Source organism: Sapajus apella, unplaced genomic scaffold (assembly GCF_009761245.1).
Source record: "Sapajus apella isolate SASKATOON/1434 unplaced genomic scaffold, GSC_monkey_1.0 scaffold95, whole genome shotgun sequence".
In the NCBI taxonomy this organism is placed as follows: Eukaryota; Metazoa; Chordata; class Mammalia; order Primates; family Cebidae; genus Sapajus; species Sapajus apella.
The window spans coordinates 7,913,243-7,934,444 of NW_022437035.1; the positions used below are offsets into that span (position 1 = coordinate 7,913,243).

At 43.0% G+C, this 21,202-nt stretch overlaps 1 protein-coding gene across 9 annotated transcripts in view; it reads right to left on the reverse strand.

Moving 5' to 3' along the window:
* The window catches only part of PRR14L (proline rich 14 like), a 70,190-nt gene that overhangs the window by 18,523 nt on the left and 30,465 nt on the right, over nucleotides 1–21,202 (reverse strand). For all 9 annotated transcript variants that reach the window (XM_032256537.1, XM_032256532.1, XM_032256535.1 and 6 more), the window contains 3 exons: nucleotides 18,809–18,881; nucleotides 4,999–10,174; nucleotides 350–421 (listed from right to left, as the gene is read on the reverse strand). In XM_032256537.1, the coding sequence (XP_032112428.1) occupies nucleotides 350–421; nucleotides 4,999–10,174; nucleotides 18,809–18,881 (5,321 nt within the window). The remainder of the gene's footprint in view (nucleotides 1–349; nucleotides 422–4,998; nucleotides 10,175–18,808; nucleotides 18,882–21,202) is intronic.

The following is a 21,202-nucleotide window of genomic DNA, read 5'->3' on the forward strand; positions in this document are numbered from 1 at the left end:
ATACCTTGTAAACTGCACAAATGAACAGTGATCAGATGAAATCAATCCTGTCCAGGGACTGGTTGACTATAAAACATGAAATAACTTGAGAGGGGACTTCTGGTACAATAAGCTGGCCAGAGATTTTCATTTTTTTAACAAATGGTATTGATTACACATTCCTAGTTGCTACTTGTAATAGAAGACATTTCAATCTCAGAGATGTTTATCTAAGAGCCATAGATCAGGTTTATGAGAGGTCAGATTCATGCCACAGGTGATCCACGCCACCTATGCATGCACTCTCTCTCTCTTGCACACACATGCACGCACACACACACACGCACACACTGAGCCCTCATGTGCTTACCTCGTCTGACTGCCGCTGGTGTTATATGTAGCTTCCATGCCTGGAAGAGGCACATATGGTAACATGGTGTGGCTAAAGCAAAAGCACAAAAGCAACAGGTAAGGGCAGTGGGATAACAGGAAAGGTTTTGATGCTATTGTCAGTATTAGCACATGTATTTAGCCCCAAGAAGACGAGAAATGTCAGTTACCCAGAAAGAGGAAAGCTTCCCAACCAGGAGAGTTACATTTATGAGCCCATCACTGGAATGGAGGAAGACTGACAGGAAGACTATTTTCTAACTTAAATGGAAAGAAAGCAGAGATAGAAATAAGGGACAGTGGCTGGGCAAGGTGGCTAATGACTATAATCCTGGCACTTTGGGAGGCTGAGGTGGTCAGATCACTTGAGCCTAGGAGTTCGAGACGAGCTTGTGAAATACGCCGAGACCTTGTCTCCACAAAAAAATACAAAAATTAGCCAGGGTGATGGAGTGCACCTGTGGACCCAGCTAATCAGGAGGCGGAGGTGAGAAGACTGCTTGAGCCTGGGAAGTCAAGACTGAAGTAAGCCAAGACTGCACCACTGCACTTCAGCCTGAGTGACAGGGCAAGACCCTGTCTCTAAATAAAAATTTAAAAAAATTTTAAAGAATATATTATACCAATCTCTCAGTTTCTACAACCTTATAAAATATGAGAGTGTCTCAGTTTTGTTTTTTTTTTTTTTTTTTCCGAGACGGAGTTTCGCTCTTGTTACCCAGGCTGGAGTGCAATGGCGCGATCTCGGCTCACCGCAACCTCCGCCTCCTGGGTTCAGGCAATTCTCCTGCCTCAGCCTCCTGAGTAGATGGGATTACAGGCACGCACCACCATGCCCAGCTAATTTTTTGTAGTTTCAGTAGAGACGGGGTTTCACCATGTTGACCAGGATGGTCTCGATCTCTTCACCTCGTGATCCACCCGCCTCGGCCTCCCAAAGTGCTGGGATTACAGGCTTGAGCCACCGCGCCCGGCTGAGAGTGTCTCAGTTTTTCACCCAGGCTGGAGTGCAGTGGTGCAATCTCAGCTCACTGCAACCTCTGCCTCCTGGGTTCAAGGGATTCTCCTCCTCAGCCTCCTAAGTGGCTGGGACTACAGGCATGCGCCACCACACCTGGCTAATTTTTGTATTTTTAGTAGAGATGGGGTTTCACCATGTTGCCCAAGCTGATCTCAAACTCCTCACCTCACATGATCTGCCCACATCGGCCTCCCAAAGTGCTGGGAGCACAGGCTTGAGCCACTGTGCCCAGCTTTAAATGCTTATTTTTCATAGAGATGAAACAGTAGTATTCACCACTTGTAGATACATTAATAAGTGATGTTGGAGAGCTTTTTGCGCCTTTCAAATTAAAACTTGCATTGGTTTCTACTGAACTTAAACACACTACAGGTTTAATTTACCAGAGGTGTATGTGATGACCATACAACACATCTCCTCTCTGAAGTAAAAGGAGCTTTTTTAACAGCTAGGAAAAACACAGATCATTTTTTTTTTCTTTTTTTTGAGACAGAGCCCCACACTGTTGCCTGGGCTGGAGTGTACTGGTGAGATCTCGGCTCACTGCAACCTCCACCTCCCGGGTTTAAGAGATTCTTCTGCCTCAGCCTCCCAAGTAGCTGGGATTACAGGAACCCACCACCACACCCAGCTAATTTTTTGTATTTTTAGTAGGGACGGGGTTTCACTATTTTGGCCAGGCTGGCCTTGAACTCCTGATCTTGTGATCACCCGCCTTGGCCTCCCAAAATGCTGGGATTACAGGCATGAGCCACTGAGTCTGGCCAATTTTTTTTTTGTTTGTTTGTTTTTTTTTTTTTTTTTTGAGAGACGGAGTTTCGCTCATGTTACCCAGGCTGGAGTGCAATGGCGCGATCTCGGCTCACCGCAACCTCCGCCTCCTGGGTTCAGGCAATTCTCCTGCCTCAGCCTCCTGAGTAGCTGGGATTACAGGCACGCGCCACCATGCCCAGCTAATTTTTTTTTGTATTTTTAGTAGAGACAGGGTTTCACCATGTTGACCAGGATGGTCTCGATCTCTTGACCTGGTGATCCACCCGCCTCGGCCTCCCAAAGTGCTGGGATTACAGGCTTGAGCCACCGCGCCCGGCCCCTTGGCCAATTTTTTTTTAGTAGAGATGGGGCATCACCATGTTAGCCAGGTTGGTCTCCATCTCTTGACTTTGTGTTCCGCCCACCTCGGCCTCCCAAACTGCTGGTATTACAGGCATATGTCCCTGTGTCTGGCCTGTTTTTTTTTTTTTTTTTGGTAACGGAAAGTCGCTCTGTTGCCCAGGCTGGAGTGCAAAGGCGCAATCTCAGCTCACTGTAACCTCTGCCTACCGGGTTTAAAGGATCCCCCTGCCTCATGAGTAGCTGGAATTACAGGCACACACCATCACACCCAGCTAAATTTTTTATATTTGTTGTAGAGACAGGGTTTCACCATATTGGCCAGGCCTGCCATGGCCTCCCAAAGTGCTGGGATTACAGACATGAGCCACTGCGCCTGGCCTCAACCAGCACACTTTTTAATGACACACAATGATTCTACATTAAAGACATATGAACAAGACTCTCCTAAGCTATTTGGAATATTAATGCTCTTTTGCTCTCTAATTTTTCAACTATAGCAATGGTAAAAGCAAATTAAAAATAATTTCTGTTTACCTAAAGACTTACAAAGAGGTCAGGCCCATATGGTGGTTCACACCTGTAATCCCAGCACTTTAGGAGGCCAAGGAGGTAGATCACCTGAGGTCAGGAGTTCAAGACCAGCCTGGCCAACTTGGTGAAATGCTGTCTCTACTAAAAATACAAAAAAAATAGCCAGTTGTGGTGGCGGGTCCCTGTAATCCCAGCTATTTGGGAGGCTGAGGCAGGAGAATCGCTTGAACCTGGTAGGCGGAGGTTGCAGTGAGCCGAGATTGCACCACTGCACTCCAGCCTGGGCACTGGAGTGAGACTCTGTCTTAAAAAAAAAAAAAAAAAAAAAAAGAATTATAAGCTTTATCAGAAAAAAAAAAAAGAATTACAAAGAGGAGGACTTATTTATCACAACTATAGCAGCTCTTTAGAGATTCTTAAGATGAGTAGTTCTCAAATTCTTTTTCTTCTCTTATTTTCAATTAGAAGTTACAATGATATTGATGAAAATATTTCCAATTATTCTCAATGGTCAAAGCACAAGAACTCCTTCCCAGTTCACTTTAAGTTCATAAATCCTAAAACTGAAGTAGGTAAATGCCAATTTTTGAAGCCTCTACATTGCCAAAAGAAAGGCAGGGGTTTGTAAACCAGATTTGGTGATAACTGTGTAATTTATTCATTAACTAAAATATATTTATTCTGTGTCCTCTACATATCAAACACTGAGTCAGGTGCTGGCTGTTTAATGCTTTGTGAAAGAGATAATGTTACAACCGATTATCTGTTATTATTTATAGTTTTTCATTTGTAATGGGTGCTCATTTTCTGCAAGGTGGAGGCAAGAGGAAAAAAGAAGATTCAGCTGTGAACGGTGGCTCATGACTGTAATCCCAGCATTTTGGGAGGCTGAGGCTGGAGAACCACCTGAAGTCAGGAATTTGAGACCAGCCTGGTCAACATGGTGAAACCCCATCTCTACTAAAATACAAAAATTAGCCAGGGTGGTGGCGGGTGCCTGTAATCCCAGCTACTAAGGAGGCTGAGGCAGGAGAATTGCTTGAACCCGGAAGGTAGAGGTTGCAGTAAGCTGAGATTGCGCCACTGAATTCCAGCTTGGGCGACAAGTGTGAGACTGTCTCAAGGCCGGGCGCGGTGGCTCACGCCTATAATCCCAGCACTTTGGGAGGCCGAGGCGGGTGGATCACGAGGTCAAGAGATCGAGACCATCCTGGTCAACAAGGTGAAAGAAACCTCGTCTCTACTAAAAATACAAAAATTAGCTGGGCATGATGGTGCATGCCTGTAGTCCCAGCAACTCGGGAGGCTGAGGCAGGAGAATTGCTTGAACCCAGGAGGCGGAGGTTGCGGTGAGCCGAGATCGTGCCATTGCACTCCAATCTGGGCAACAACAGAGAAACTCCGTCTCAAAAAAAAAAAAAAAAAAAAAAGAGTGAGACTGTCTCAAAAAAAGGCTCAAAAAACAAAAAAAGAAGATTCAACATAGTTGATGGTTTGAAGAATGAAATGGACAGAAAAAAAAATGGTGTGGGCTGGGTGTGATGGCTCACGCCTATAATCCCAGCACTTTGGGAGGCTGACGCAGGTGGATCACAAGGTCAGGTGATTGAGACCATCCTGGCCAACAGTACAACCCCGTCTCTACTAAAAATACAAAAATTAGCTGGGTGTACTGGCAGGCACCTGCAATCCCAGCTACTTGGGAGGCTGAGGCAGGAGAATCGTTTGTTTGAACCCAGGAGGCAGCGGGTGCAGTGACCTGAGATCATGCCACTGCACTCCAGCCTGGTGACAGTGCTAGACTCTGCCTCAAAAAAAAAAAAAAAGAGATTTGGCAAGGTAAATAGAAAGTGCAAACCCAAGGGGACTCTAAATAGTTTGCATTTCCCACAGTGCCCTTCTCTCTCCAGTGACAGGAAGCAAACATGGGACATTTGCAAGTAATAGGGGACAGATTTTACCTGCTTGTGGTGCCGAGACTTGATTGCCGCTTGCTGTGAGTGGAATGAAGAGAAGAGATTTCGAAGGAGCATGCAGAAGGCCCGTGGTGGCTCCAAATGGACAGCACTCTGCCCACCGAGTAGGGCAGAGAACAGAAGACCTTGTCTGCTATGGAGGATGGAGACCGCAGCCCTTTCAATCCCTGTGTAAAGTGGGTCATGAAGAGCCTCTGCATGGTAGGCATGTGGCTGGAGAAGTTCCGTTTTTTTGTCCAGATTCGGTAACATCCCGGGGAGCAAAGTGCTAGAAGTGTGTGAAGGCCAAGGACAGAGCAGTTGGCTCTGGTCTGGACTATGGCAGTGCCTCCATAGTCTTGGAGAGGAGCTGGAGGCTGAAGAAGAGCCTGAGTGTGGGTCTGACTATGGACGCCAGTGTCTTCCCTGAATGTGGCCATCCCAGGGCAACTGTGGGACAAGAAGAAAGAAAAGGTCCACTTGGGAGGTTGAGACGGGCACTGGAGGGCCTCTCCTAAGGCAAGCCTTGCCGGAGCACAGTGCTCAGGAAAAGTCCTTGAGGACTCAGTCATGCAATCTGAGCTGGATGATTTCACATGAAAGGATACTGGGAAGATTTCAGAACCAAACAGCAGTGACGGCATCTTGCTCAAATCTATGAAGCTCATCTTGATGGATTCAAGAGAATAAAGTGCCATGGGATTACTGTCAGGCCTCTTATCCCATCCACTAGCTGCCAAATATGGATTCAGCTGTGCTGTGTTGTATGAAAATCCATCCAGGAGCCTTTTGTATCTGAGGCGCTTATAGCTTTTAGCCATTGGAAGTTCAGAGTAATACCGTTGGTATCTTAGCTTCTGAGTCTTCATGGCTGGGGCCAGTTTGGAGGCAAGGATGGACAGCTTGTCTAGTAAGGCTGATTCTTTGGTAGGCTTCCTAAAATTCGGGCTCCTCAAGGGATGGCATGGTGTAGTCGTCTGCTTTGGTATGTGGCTAATCAAGCTCTTGGTAGGTGCTGTTTCAGGTTCTAATCGTGTAGGTGCAGACACAGTACACAAACTGAGAAGTCTGTGTGCTTTTGTTGGGATGGGATCGGAGGAACTCTTTAAAAAGGCAGAACTTCTGATTTTACCTATTTTTCTCCCCACACTGTTTTGCTCCTGACTGGAAACTTTCTTACAAGTTCGATGGGGCTGCTTCTTTAAAGGAAGCATTTCTTTCTTTGCAAAGGCACCACGTATTTGATCACATCCAGCAGAGGAGGGGTCTTGTGCTTTCTGAGGGGCACCAAGAAGGCAAGAACCTGTGCATGACTCAATGTCCTTCTTAAATGGATGATGTAAGCTTTCCTCCTCCTGGTCTTCTAACTTCTGAGTCCGTGCCACAATGCTGCTCTTGGCCAGCTGTGCTAGGGTGATTTCATTCACTATGGTGGACTCATCTTTGTCAACCTTAGGTTGGTTCTTATTTTGTGCATCATCTAACAACAGACTAGATGATATGCATTGTTCCGATATCATATGTGCTTCCTTTTGATGTATATATTCCTCTTCTTTCTGCAACTTGTAGTCCAAAACCTCAGGGCTCTGCTGTTTTTCACCGTGACTAAGCATCTTATGGCAGTTAATGTGGGTCTGAGAGATGTTGTTCACATGATCGCCACCACCAGCTTCTCTGGTAACCATCTCCTCAGATTGGTCCCCAACAGTTAAGTCAACAGGTGGTCCCCTTTGATGCTCTTGAGTTTCTTCTCCTTTCACTTTAGTTCCTGTATTCACTGTCAAAGGCAAGTATCTGTCAGAGGAATTCCCGTGAGAGTGATAAGCTTTGCAAGCATTCTTTTCCACACAGGTACATATGCTGTCTCCATCACTAGAATTACTCCTATCTCTTGATACTCCTTCCTTCATCTCAGGAAGGACTGGGCAGTCCTTTGCATTTTCACAAAGCATTTCACCATCTTTTGGTTTAAAAAGATTTTTCAGGTCAGTTTCTTCACTGTTATTATTAGTTTCTAAATTTTCTTGAGAAGGCATTATTTCAATGGATTTCAGGATTCCTAGGGAACCAGAGCTCTCATCATGGCAAGACATTAACTCTTTTGAGGAAATTCCAAAGGTACTTTCTTTGCCAAACTCAGAGCTTATTTCTAGTATTGATCCTTCAGTCATTTCTTGTGTTTCTCTGAGAGATGTTTCTTTATCTTGCTGTCCATAATGGATATGATTTAAAGACACATTTACTCTGTCCAATATTCTTATATTTGGTTCATGATCTGCAACAGACTCCATCTCATGGGCACAAGAGTCTGGACACTTTTCCATTTCGCAGTCTTTTAAAGATCTGCATACGTTTTCTTCATATGATTTTTTCAGTTCAAGAAAGCCCACTATAGAAGCAGCAGCATCTGAGAAATCGGAGTCCTTGCCAAATGTTCCTATATGGGCAGCATCCAGTTCTCTTTGATACAAGGTACTCCTTGAGTCGTCTTGGAATGCCAGTCTCTCTTGCCTTGCACAATCCAGTGGATTAGATGCTTTAACGTCCAGCACACCTTCTGTAGGCTTATTACTACAGTCTGTGTAGACGATATTTACCATACCTTCTGTGGACTCATCACAACCAGAAATCTTGACAAAGTCTCCTTTCAAGTTGCCTTTTTTTGGAGGACCACAAGGTAGTGAGTTATTACTGCCTGAGCTGACCAGCAGATCTTTTTGGTCGTGGCTTGCCTCTCCCTGAAGCTTGGTGACAGTCTCTCTCTGGTCACTACCTAGTGTCTCCTTAGCTGACTGACCTTCACTTCTGCATTCATCTGGTCTGTTTTGGTTACTCTGAGAGTCAAGGACTTCATCTGCCTTATGACCGACCTGATTGAGTGTTTCAACTGCTTTTACGTTTTTAAAACTGGAGAACATAACAGGAGGAGACTGGTCCAACATTTTTTCTGGACTTGGAATGTGTACAGTCTGGTTTAGTTCTTGTATAGCATGATCAGAGATGTTATACTTACGAAATAGAGTTTCTTTGGATATATCCTGCTCCTTTCCTTCCAGCCCTTCCTCACTAGGTTTGATATTACTCAAGGTGTGAATGGTTTTGTTTGAAATTCCACTATTTAACAAGTCTGCTGTCAGTTTGTTTCTGATCTTATCTCCTGGAAGGCTGCCACTAGTTTCTTTCCCATCAAGTTCCCTTTCCTCTGATGTATAACTCACTTTACAGCTGCTTTTTTCCACAGAGTCTCCTGCTCCTTGGCAATGGTGATGACTGTGCTGAAATGCATTTTTATATTTTGTTATCAAAGAGTTATCAACTTGCAGGTTGATTTTGCTGGACTTGAAAGCCGCACAAGCAGAACACATGTTTTCTTCAGATACATGTTTTCTTATACAATGACAGCTAGAGATATCCTGAGATTGAACACTGTGACATTCTATGACAGAGACCACTTGAGGAAAGCCAGCTATTTCTCTCTTATTTGAAAGAAGCCTGGAATGTAGAGCTTTTGTTCCTGAATCAGCCATTTCTTTTTTTCTCTCTAGGCTTACTGGTTTGATGTTTAAGGTGGGACTGTTTGAGGAGGCACCACAGGTTTTATTACCTGGTGAAGAGATGTCTTTCATTTTTGTCTGAACGGGAACGGTTTGTATATCAGCAGTGACATCTGCTCCACCCTCTAATGGAGGATGATGGCTCTGTTGGGCATCTTTGCCTGTTTTTAAAGGCATCTCTTTGTTTAAATGCATTACAGAGTCAGTTGGCAACTTTGCATGGTCTTGAGAATTAAGGGACACTTGTTGATTTAAAACACATTCACTTTCCACTTTGTTTACAACCAGTTCATTGGTACAAGAAAGTTCATTCATCTCACAGGCTATGCTCTGTTCATCTAAAAGTGGAATATCATCATGTGAAGTCTGTATAACTTTTTCTGACTCAGGTCTGTAATCAGATTCTGGGGATGGTGGTAAGAGAGCAGTACCTTTCTTGGGTTTTAATATCTCACTTACAGGACTTATCTGATCCTCTGGCATTAAACTCACAATGGATTTTCTTTCAAACAGAAAATCATTACATGATGCTTCATTTAACTGGGTGTTGCTTTCCAGATTTCTCTCGATGGTGACTAAGGAGTTACAGTTTTTAGTGTAAAAAGATTTACTTAATAAATTGGGCTCTATAGGGGTTGTCTGTTCTGGCTCTTCAATGTGCTTCAAGGAGGAAAAACTGCTTTCTTTATGGTCCTCAGGGTACGTTAAGTTACCTTGAACATGTAAAGTAATTTTCAAATCATTCTTATTTAACATTACTTCTGTGGCTTCAGTAAAAGAATTGGGCATTAAAGAACTAGAGCTCCCTGTATGGAGACTGTCCCGAATGCAACAGTTATTGTGGATATTTTCTTTTGAGGAAACAATAGGCTCTTTTTCACCAGATCGACCACTAATCTCCTTTTCTGGTTGCCTGGCATTAATAAGAAAAGGTCCATCTCTTTCACTCCTGGGAATCAAAAGCTGTTCTTTATTTTTTTCTCTAGAAGGCAAGTTCTTCCTTTGATCATCTCCCCCATAAAAATAAGAATAGTCTGTCTTTTCAGCAGATCTCTTTAGCAAACCATCACCTTCAAAACCACAGTTTTCTAAGGATACTGTTCTGGATTCTGAACCAGACAAGTCTGATGTGAAACATGAAACTTCACAGTTTTCTTTCAAGGGGCTTGTGGCTGTGGGATTATCACATGCAGAACTGGGTTGTTCATTACGGTGGCCATGAATTTGTTGGTGATTGTCATCTGCCTCACAGACAAGGTTTAGTTTACACAACTCTTCCTTCCTATTGTCCACATCAGAAATGGCACTGTTTCCTGGTAATGACAACCAAGGACAACTTTTTAATTCTTCACATTCTTCTTCTTTAGGAGTTGCTTCTGTTAATCCAGGGTCCACAAAGGTTAAAGGTTCTAGGGTAACTAATGTCCTGGTTTCTGAAACCTCATCACTGGTCATGATTTTGTCTACCTCTGGGAATTCACTGCATCCAGCTGAGAGATCATCCAGCTGACAGATCACATTGCCATTTTTGTGTCCTTCATTATTATCCATCTTAGTCCCACTTGTCTTCATACCTTGTACTTCGGTAGATTTTAGCAGAGTTTCAGTGGTAATTTGTACATTTCCTTCTGTGTAAGAGAATCAAAACCAAATCAATATGCAGTAATAAAAAATCATTTGCTCTGCCTTCATGCATTTTATTATGCTGTGCTATCAAGGGCATCAAGAAGACCCGACTCAAAAAGAACTGAAAAGTTAGCATGTTATACCAAAGTGCTGGGATTACACGCTTGAGCCACCGCGCCCGGCGCTTTGTTTTTTTTGAGACAGAGTGTTACTCTGTCGCCAGGCAGGAGTGCAGTGGCGCGATCTTGGCTCACTGCAACCTCCGCTTCCTGGGTTCAAGTGATTCCCCTGCCTCAGCCTCCCGAGTAGCTGAGACTACAGGTGTGCACCATCAGGCCCGGCTCAATTTTCGTATTTTAGTAGAGATGGGGTTTCACCATGTTGGCCAGAATGGTCTTGATCTCCTGACCTTGTGATCTGCCCACCTTGGCCTCCCCAAGTGCTGGGATTATAGGTGTGAGCCACTGCGCCTGGTGAAAGAGGTAATTTTCAACAAATGCCTCTTGCTGAAAGTTACACAGTGTTCACAGATCAATGCTGGACAACTGAACAAAACATAGAAACATGTCCCTATGTTGTATTCTCATTCCATCTTAAGAAGCTTTTATTTTGGGTTAGGCTAGGTGGCTCACGCCTATAATCCCAGCACTTTGGGAGGCCAAGGCAGGTGGATCACAAGCTCAGGAGTTTGAGACCAGCCTGACCAACACGGTGAAACCCCATCTCTACTAAAAACACAAAAATTAGCTGGGCGTGGTAGGCATGCACCTGTAATAAGAGTTACTCAAGAGGCTGATGCAGAAGAATCACTTGAACCTGAGAGACAGATATTGCAGTCAGCTGAGATCGTGCCACTGGGCTCCAGTTTGGTCGACAGAGTGAGACTCTGCCTCAGAGGAAAAAAAAAAAAAAAAAAAAAGGCTTTTATTTTAAAACATTAATAGAGCAGACTCACAATAATAGCTTACTTTACTAGACAACCATTCTCTCATCACTGAAATTAGATGTCATAATAAACTTAGTCTTTGGAAAAACCACCTATACATAAAACATTATTTATTTTTTTCAGACAGAGTCTTGCTCTGTTGCCCATGCTGGAGTACAGTGAGCTCTTGGCTCACTGAAACCTGTTTCCTGGGCCCAAATGTTTCTTCTGTCTCAGTCTCTGGAGTAGCTGGGATTATAGGTGCCCGCAACCACACTCAGCTAACTTTTTTTATTGATGGAGTCTCGCTCTTGCCACCTAGGCTCAAGTACAGTGGGATGATTTTGGCTCACTGCAACCTCCGCCTCCCGGGTTCACGCAATTCTTCTGCCTCAGCCTCCCGAGTAGCTGGGATTATACAGGCACCCAGCACCATGCCCGGCTAATTTTTGTATTTTTAGTAGAGATGGGGTTTTGCTACGTTGGCCAGGCTGGTCTCAAACTCCTGACCTCAGGTGATCCACCCACTTCAGCCTCCCAAAGTGCTGAGATTACAGGTGTGAGCCACTGCACCCGGCCATTTTTTTGTATTTTCACTAGAGACAGGGTTTCACCATATTAGCCAGGCTGGTCTAAAATTTCAACCTCAGATGATCTATTAGTTCTGTCCCTCTAAGAGAACCCTGACTATACACATGAACATGTGTATATGTATGGGTATATGTACCCAATACATGTATATGTATATATATATACACACACATACACATATATAACAGAATACCTGTATTAAACAGAAAAGGCAAAATGCAAATCCATTTAAAGATCGGCCAGGCGAGGTGATTTTGCCTGTAATCCTAGTACTTTGGGAGGCCAAGGTAGGTTGCCATTTGAGGCCAGGAGTTCGAGACTAGCCTGGCCGACATGACACCCCGTCAGTACTGAAAATACAAAAATTACCTGGGCATGGTGGCACATGCCTGTAACCCCAGCTACTGGGGAAGCTGAGGCAGGAGAATCACTTGAACCCAGGGGGTGAAAGTTCCAGTGAGCCAAGATGGTGTGACTACACTCCAGCCTGGGTGACAGTGAAACTCCATCTCAAAAAACGAAACACGAAACAAAACAAAACAAAAACTAATTTTTGGCTGGGTGCAGTACCTTACAGCTGTGATACCAGCACTTTGGGAGGCTGAGGCAGGAGGAATGCTTGAGCCTAGAAGTTTGAACTAGCCTGGGCAACACATGGAGACTCTGTCTCTACAAAAAATTTTAAAGAAAAAAAATTAGCTGGGTGTGGTGGTGCATGCCTTTAGTCCCAGCTACTTGGAAGGCTGAGGCAGGGGGATTGCTTGAGCCCAGGAGGTCAAGCCTGTAATGAGCCGTGATCGCACCACTGCACTCCAGCCTGGGTGACAAGAGTAAGTGACCTTGAAACTCCGTGAGGGTACGGATCTTGTTTTGTTCTCTTCTTTATGGTTCAGCATAATCCCTGGTATATAAAAGCACAAGAGCACTTAGTAAATATTCATAAAATTAATGAATGAATACAAATAAACAAATGATATTAATACTGAGTTTCTAGGGTTTCCCTGTCCATTTCTCAATAGATCCTTAGAGTAGCAATTACTGAGAGAAAGAGCCCTGACTGAAGCCAGACCAGCTAAACTTCTTTCATCGATCTGTGATACTTTTTTTTTGAGATGGGGTCTTGCTTTGTTGCCTAGGCTGGAGTGCAGTGTTGCCATCATGACTTGCTGCAGCCTCCAACACCTGGGCTCAGGTGATCCTTCCACTTCAGCCCCGCAAGGAGCTGGGACTACAGGCACATGGCACCACGCCTGGCTAATTTTTATATTTTTTGTAGAAACAGGGGTTAGTTATCTTGCCCAGACTGGCCTCGAACTCCTGAGCTCAAGCAATCCTCCCGCCTCAGCCTCCCAAAGTGCTGGGATCACAGGTGTGAGCCACTGTGCCTGCGGATCTGTGACACTTACCTAATTCTTGGTTTCTTCCTTTGTAAAAAGTGGGGAAAGTACACTTATCTCAGTGCTACACTGAGGAGTAAATGAAATAATGCATGTAAGATGCCAGGTGGGACAGTGCCTGGCATATAAAAGGTTCCCTTCCTTTGCTCTGGGCTTTTTTTTTTTTTTTTTTTTTTTTTTTTGAGACAGCCTCATACTGTCACCTAGGCTGGAGTGCAATGGCGTGATCTCAGCTCATTTTAACCTCTGCCTCCCAGGTTCAAGTGATTCTCCTGCCTGAACCTCCCAAGTAGCCCCCGCTACCATGTCCAGCTATTTTTTTGTATTTATTAGTAGAGATGGGGTTTCACAATGTTGGCCCGGCTGATCTCAAACTCCTGATCTTGTGATCCACCCACCTCAACCTCCCAAAGTGCCAGGATTACAGGTATCAGTCACTGCGCCTGGCCTGCTCTGCTTTTTTTTTTTTAATTTTATTGAAACTGAGATCAGTTAAAATGGAGTAACTAGGCTAGATACAGTATTTTAAAATGTTTGGAGTCAGCAAATATTAGATTGACAAATACATACTTCAAGCCACAGGTTTTTAGATACCAATCATTTAAAAAGGCAGCCTCAAAATCCTGATTCAACACACAATATTTATCACTGTGAAACCAGCCTACTCTCCCTATCACAGCAAATGATGCTACCCTATTCAAGAATTTCTAAGTACATGGCCAGGCACGGTGGCTCACACCTGTGATCCCAGCACTTTGGGAGACAGAGGTGGACAGATCACTTGAGGTCAGGAGTTCAAGACCAGCCTGGCCAACATGGTGAAAACTTGTCTCTAGTAAAAATACAAAAAAATTAGCCATGTATGGTGGTGGGCACCTGTAATCCCAGCTACTTCGGAGGCAGAGGCAGGAGAATCTCTTGAGCCCAGGAGGCAGAGGTTGTAATGAGCCAAGATTGTGCCACTGCACTGCAGCCTGGGTGACAGAGTGAGAACTCATCTTAAAATAAAATAAAGTGAAACAGAATTAAAAAAAAAAAATCCAGTCTCCAAATTATATAAGGTAGATTTTCTCTTCTTGACTACTTTCATCTCTTCCTCAAAATGTATTTCCTCAATGCTTTGCCAATTTCTGGTGACCCTCCTAAATAAGTCTTCACAGAAATGACTACCGTGGGAATTAAGTCTCACAAAATAATTAGTAGGAACTAATATCGCCATTGTTCCTGATACCATTTCATCTTTCTTACACATAAGCTTCCCAAACAAGCCCAGTTACAGGGAACTCTCTGAAAAACAAGATAAAACAAATAAAACTTGGTAATGCCAGTTTTGTAAAATTAACTAAACAGAAAATTACAGTGAAAGAGACATATTAAAAGTCAGGATAGAAGAAAGGGTGAGGCAGCAGCTAAAGTGCCTGACTGGGGGAAGATCTCCCCTATGGCCCATCAACTCAAATACTCCTACCACTGCTCCCCCATGCCCATTTCTCATGTGTCTGCCCCACAACTATCAAGAAATAAGGAATGATAGGCAAAAGTGCCTCCTACCAATTAAAGGCTCCTCTGGTTATTACAAAAGTCCTTTTAAAAGGTTTAATCTGGGCTGGGCACGGTGGTTCATGCCTGTAATCCCAGCATATTGGGAGGCCGAGGTGGGCAGATCACCTGAGGTCAGGAGTTTGAGACCAGTCTGACCAATATGGAGAAACCCTGCCTCTAAAAAAAAAAAATTTTTTTTTTAAAAGGTTTAATCCGTTGCCATTTCATCTAATTGAGCAGCAGCTGACATATGATTGTGACTATAGCTTACAATTATCTATTATGTATTTAAAAATAGCCAGAAGAGAAGAATTCAAACGGTTCTAGTATATGGAAAAGACAAATATTTAAGGTGATGGAATCCCAAGTACACAAGTTGATCTTTTCAAATTATAAGAATTTATTATCACATGTACCCCAAAACCATGCACTTTACATATCAATTAAACAAAAGAATCTCAAAATCTGGAATACTGTGGTAATCTGATAGTACAGAGAGTGGGACATTTATATAGAGAAGTAAAAATAATGCATGGAGGGGAGAGTGTAGTAGCAGAGGTTCACTTACTAAACTACTTGGTGCAGGAATGATCCCAAATCATTCCTCAGCCAGTTTATAAATTATTATACTGAAGTCCTTCCACTCAGAATAACCCAAATGTAAAAAAAAAAAAAAAAAAAAAAATGTAATAAATAAAACCAAGTAAAGCAATTTGCACAGTGCTCAACCATGCAAACACTTAATGAAACAAAGGTAGCAAGTATATATTAGATTTTCATCAAGACAGCTTAAATCTGGGCTGGGTGCAGTGGCTCACACCTGTAATATCAGCACTTTGGGAGGCCGAGGCAGGCGGATCACCAGAGGTCAGGAGTTTGAGACCAGCCAGGCCAACATGGTGAAATCCTGTCTCTACTAAAAATATATATAAAAAAAAAAATCAGCCGGGCGCGGTGGCTCAAGCCTGTAATTCCAGCACTTTGGGAGGCCGAGGCGGGTGGATCACGAGGTCAAGAGATCGAGACCATCCTGGTCAACACGGTGAAACCCCGTCTCTACTAAAAATACAAAAAATTAGCTGGGCATGGTGACGCGTGCCTGTAATCCCAGCTACTCAGGAGGCTGAGGCAGGAGAATTGCCTGAACCCAGGAGGTGGAGGTTGCGGTGAGCCGAGATCGCGCCATTGCACTCCAGCCTGGGTAACAAGAGCGAAATTCCGTCCCCCAAAAAAAAAAAATCAGCCAGGCATAGTGGCGCATGCCTGTAGTCCCAGTTACTTGAGAGGCTGAGGCAGGAGAATCGTTTGAACCTGCTAAGCAGAGGCTGCAGTAGACCAAGATCGAGCCACTGTACTCCAGCCTGGGTGACAGAAAGAAAAAAAAAAAGAAAACTTAAATATGGGGCAGAGTGAAGATTTTGGTAGCTGGGGCCCTGGAGACAAACTAGATTTCTAAGGGGCATCATTCAGTTCTTAATCCCATAGTAAAGATAAAGTAGCAGATGCCTGACCTTGGTAAAGCAAGCCGATATGCTGGCCACACTACAGAAGAGCATGTGGGTCCGTTTAAATTAAATCCATGGTGATGGCATATATTGCTCATGCTCCCAGGGCTCAACATCGTCACAGACTTGTTTCCATAGAACCTTCTTCTCTGGCTTGCTATGACCGGCTTTGACTTTGGACAACTGAGCTTGCTTCCTCACGTGCAACACAGAAATACCCTGGAAGTTTCTTGGGGAACTGAATGAACTAAGCCATTGCTGCTAAAACTCTAGTAGAGCTGCAGATTTCAAGCTCCCCTATCCCAAACTGACACCCTTACACATGGGCTTGGGGGAGAAAAAAAAAAATCAAATATTTTACCAATTTAAGTCATTAAATAAGTACGATTGTAGAAGAGGAAAAGTGCCACAGAGTGATTTAACTGAAGACATTATTCAGGAGAGTTCATCTTATCAACGTCCAATGTGGACCAGCTTTTTAGGTGGAGGGCAGCCAGGTAATTTTGAAAAGGCACATTTCCAAGCAGAAAATAACTCTGATTCTCCTGTTTAAAAGGCCAGTTCGGTGGCTAAATGAAAGTGTAGTTCAACAGACATTAAATTCTGTTATAAGATGTGGGCAAAAATATACCAAAGACTGAATACAGCAATACCGGAGCCCCACTAAAAAGATCTTGGGGGTGAGGTTAGGGGGCCACTAAACTACATCCCTAAGAAGCAGGGTGTGATTTATGTACGAAACAACATTTCTCATTTTCAGAGGAATGTCCTTTAATCTATATTGGGCAGTCAAGCCTTTGAGCCACAGAGAAAATCTGTAGCAACAGGAAGCAGGATGATAAACTGGGACAAATGTCCTTTTTCATAAGGATGATCATATGTGCTTCCTTTTCTATCCAGGCTGCCAAGAAGCTAAGAGTCAAATGTGATGTTTTATCACAGTAACAAAATGTTCACATAATTTAATGCAAGGGTCTTCAACCCTGGGCCATGGACCAGTACCCATCCTTGGTCTGTTGGGAATCAGGCTGCACAGCAGGAAGTGAGCGGCAGGCAAGTGAGCAAAGTTTCATCTGTATTTACAGCTGCTCCCCATTGCTTGCATTACTGCTTGAGCCCCGCCTCCTGTCAGATAAATAGTGCAGCATTAGATTCTCATAGGAGTGCGAACCCTATTGTGAACTACACATGCAAAGGATCTAGGTTTCCAGCTCTTTATGAGAATCTAATACCTGATGATCTGTCATTGTCTCCCATCACCCCCAGAGGGGACCACCTGGTTGTAGGAAAACAAGCTCAGGGCTCCCACTGATTCTACATTATGGGGAGTTGTATAGTTTCACTATATATTACAAGTAATAATAATAACAGAAATAAAGTACAATAAATGTAATGCACTTGAATCATCCTGAAACCATCCACCCCACTGGATCTGTGGAAAAATTGTCTTCCATGAAACCAGTCCCTGACTCCAAAAATGTCCTGGACAACTGATTTGGCATATTCATTTTATTTTCTCTTTGTGAGGTTCTGATTATACTATATTATATTACGTTATTTATTTAGTGAAACAGGGTCTTGCTCTGTTGCCCAGGCTGGAGGACAGTGGTGTGATCACAGCTCACTACAGCCTCAACCTCCCACCAGGACTCAAGTGAACCCCCTCCCTTAGCCTCCGGAGTAGCTGGGACCACAGGTGTGTGCCGCCATGTTAATTTTTGTATTTTTTGTAGAGAAGGGGTTTCACCATGTTGCCCAGGCTAGTCTGGAACTATAGGGCTCAAGCAATCCTCCCACCTTGGCCTCCCAAAATGCTGGGATTACAGATGTGAGCCAGTGTGCCCAGCCTGATTATTCTATATTAGCTTTAATTAACACACAGTGCTCTCTAAAGTTACCTAAGATTATTTTTAGCCTTGAGGTGAGAAGAGTTAGAACCTTACCTCAGCTACTCTCTTTTGGACCTCATCCTCCTCCTCAATCAATCAATCTACAAGTAATAATCTCACATCTCTATGCCCAATCATTGTTCTGAGGAGCAAAAAGAGGTAATAAAACTGCCTTGAAAACTCTCAAGGTGACCTGGAGTAAACATTTTCTCTCATCCCTGACCCCACAGAACAAAAATAGGATACACTACCACATGCTGAACTATACTGGGTACATTCCTCCCCTGTCCCAGTTAACCCTTCTAAACAGACAAATTAGTATATTTGACGATATAAAATCTAATAAAGGTCCAACACAATCAAAAGAAAGGGACTTGCTGGGTGTGGTGGCTCATACCTACAATCCTGCACTTTGTGGGGCAGAGGCGAGAGGATCACTTGAGCCCAAGAGTTCGAAACTAGCCTGGGCAACATGGTGAGACCATGCCTCTACAAAAAAAACACAAAAATGTAGGCATGGTGGTTTGCACCTGTAGTCCCAGGTACTCAGGAAGCCGAGGTATGAAGATCGCTTGAGCCCTGGAAGTTGAGGCTGCAGTAAGCTGTGCAAATACATCCATGGGCAATACTAAGATATAATCTATCCCGAAGTTACAATTTCTATAGTCAAGTCCACCTTACAAGGCAGGGACTTATAACCCTTATATTTTTAATGCAAAATGGAAATGGAACTAAAACAGTATTTGTAGTAAATGGAAAAACGAAGAGATTTGAGAGAAATAAATACCTTTGCTCCTTAGAAAATCTTCAGGGAGGTCCACGTGTAAAAGTTCTTTGCTGGACTGCATCAGGATATCCTCCTGTAGTAAGAAAATCCAGCGGTCAAGGGGGATTCAGAGGATTCTGAGCTCATGAATTTTTTTTTTTTTTTTTTTTTTGAGACAGTCTTTCTTGGTTCCCCTGGCTGAAGTGCAATAGTGAGATCTTGGCTCACTGCAACCTCCACTTCCCAGGTTCAAGCTATTCTCCTATCTCAGCCAACTGAATAGATGGGATTACAGGCATCTGCCACCATGTCTGGCTAATTTTTATATTTTTAGTACAGATAGGGTTTCACCATGTTGGTCAGGCTGGTCTTGAACTCCTGACCACAAGTGATCTACCCACCTCCACCACCCAAAGTGCTAGGATTACAGGTGTGAGCCACCATGGCTGGATAAATATTAGTCATTATTATTATTATTATTATTTTTTATCAGCCTTTAGAGGCAACACTGCAGGTTTCTTTTTTTCTTTTTTTAGAAAAAAAGAAGAAAGAGAGAAAGAAAAAAAATAGAATTAAAAAAAAAAATTAAGGAGAGGAAGAATGAGGAAGAGGAAGAGGGAGAGAGAACGGGAGTGTTGCTTTATTGCCCAGGCTAGAATGCCGTCTAAAAGTGGGTATGCCTATAATTGTGCTTAATAATAGAGACACGAAAAAAAAAATGAGGGAAGAAAATAACAAACAAGCAGCCAACCAATATTTCATTTAAACCTGTAAATAGGTGTGATGTGGTACTTATAAGAGTGTATATTTTGTGTATTTAAAGTAGAGAGTTCTATAAATGTTAATTAAGTTTACTTGTTCCGGATCTGAGTTCAAATCCTGGATATCACTGTTAATTTTCTGTCTCATTGATCTGTCTTATATTGATGTTGAAGTCTCCCACTATTATTGTGTGGGAGTCTAAGTCTCTTTATAAGTCTTATATATCTGGGTATTCCTGTATTGGGTGCGTATATATTTAGGATCTTTAGCTCTTCTTGTTGCATTGATCCTTTTATCATTATGTAAATCCTTCTTTGCTTCTTATGATCTTTGTTGCTTAGAAGTCTATTTTATCAGAGGCAAAAATTGCAACTCCTGCTTTTTATTTATTTTTGCTCTCCATTTGGTTGGTAAATCTTTCTCCATCCCTTTGTTTTGAGTCTTTGTATATCCTTGCATGTGAGATGGGTCTGGATGCAGCATACCGATGGGTTTTGGCTTTTTTTGCCCGTCTGTGTCTTTGGATTGGGGAATTTAGTCAATTTAAATTTAGAATTAATAATAATATAAATACTGCCATTTAATGTTAGCCGGCTGTTTTGCCCATTAGTTGATGCAAACTCTTGATTATGTTGATGCTCTCTACTTTTTGGTGTTTTTTAGAAAGGCTGATGCTGGCTGTTCCTTTCTATGTGTAGTGGTTCTTTCAGAAGCTCTTGTAAAGCAGGCCTGGTGGTGATGAAATCTCTGAGTGCTTGCTTGTTCACAAAAGATTTTATTTTTCCTTTGCTTATGAAGCTTAGTTTGGCTGGATATAAAATTCTGGGTTGAAAATTCTTTTCTTTAAGGATGTTGAATATTGGCCCCCATTCTCTTCTGGCTTGTAGGGTTTCTGCTGAGAGATCTGCTGTGAGTCTGATAGGCTTCCCTTTATGGGTAACCTGACCTTTCTCTCTGGCTGCCCTCAGTATTTTCTCCTTCATTTCAACCCTGGTGAATATGGCGATTATGTGCCTTGAGGTTGGTCTTCTTGAGGAACATCTTTGTGGTGTTCTCTCTATTACCTGGAGTTGAATATTGTTCTGCCTTGCCAGGTTGGGAAAGTTTTCCTGAATAATATCCTGACGCGTATTTTCCAGCTTGGATTGATTTTCTTCGTCAGATTCGGGTACACCTATCAAACGTTGATTAGGTCTTTTCACATAGTCCCATATTTCTTAGAGACTTTGCTCGTTCCTTTTTATCCTTTTTTCCCTAAGTTTGTCTTCTTGTTTTATTTCATTAAGTTGGTCTTCGACCTCTGATATCTTTTCTTCTGTTTGATCAATTTGGCCGTTAAAACTTGTGCATACTTCACGAAGTTCTCATGTTGTGTTTTTCAGCTCCATTAATTCACTTATATTCCTCTCTAAATTGTGTATTCTTGTTAACATTTCGTCAAGCCTTTTTTCAAAGTTCTTAGTTTCTTTGCATTGGGTTAGAAGTTCTTTTAATTCACTGAAGTTTCTTCTCATCCACCTTTTGAAGCCTGCCTCTGTTAATGGAACACACTTGTTCTCCATCAGGCCTTGTTCCGTTGCTGATGAGGAACTGTGATCCCCTGTAAAGGGAGAGGCGTTCTGATTTTGGGTATTCTCAGCCTTTTAAGGCTGG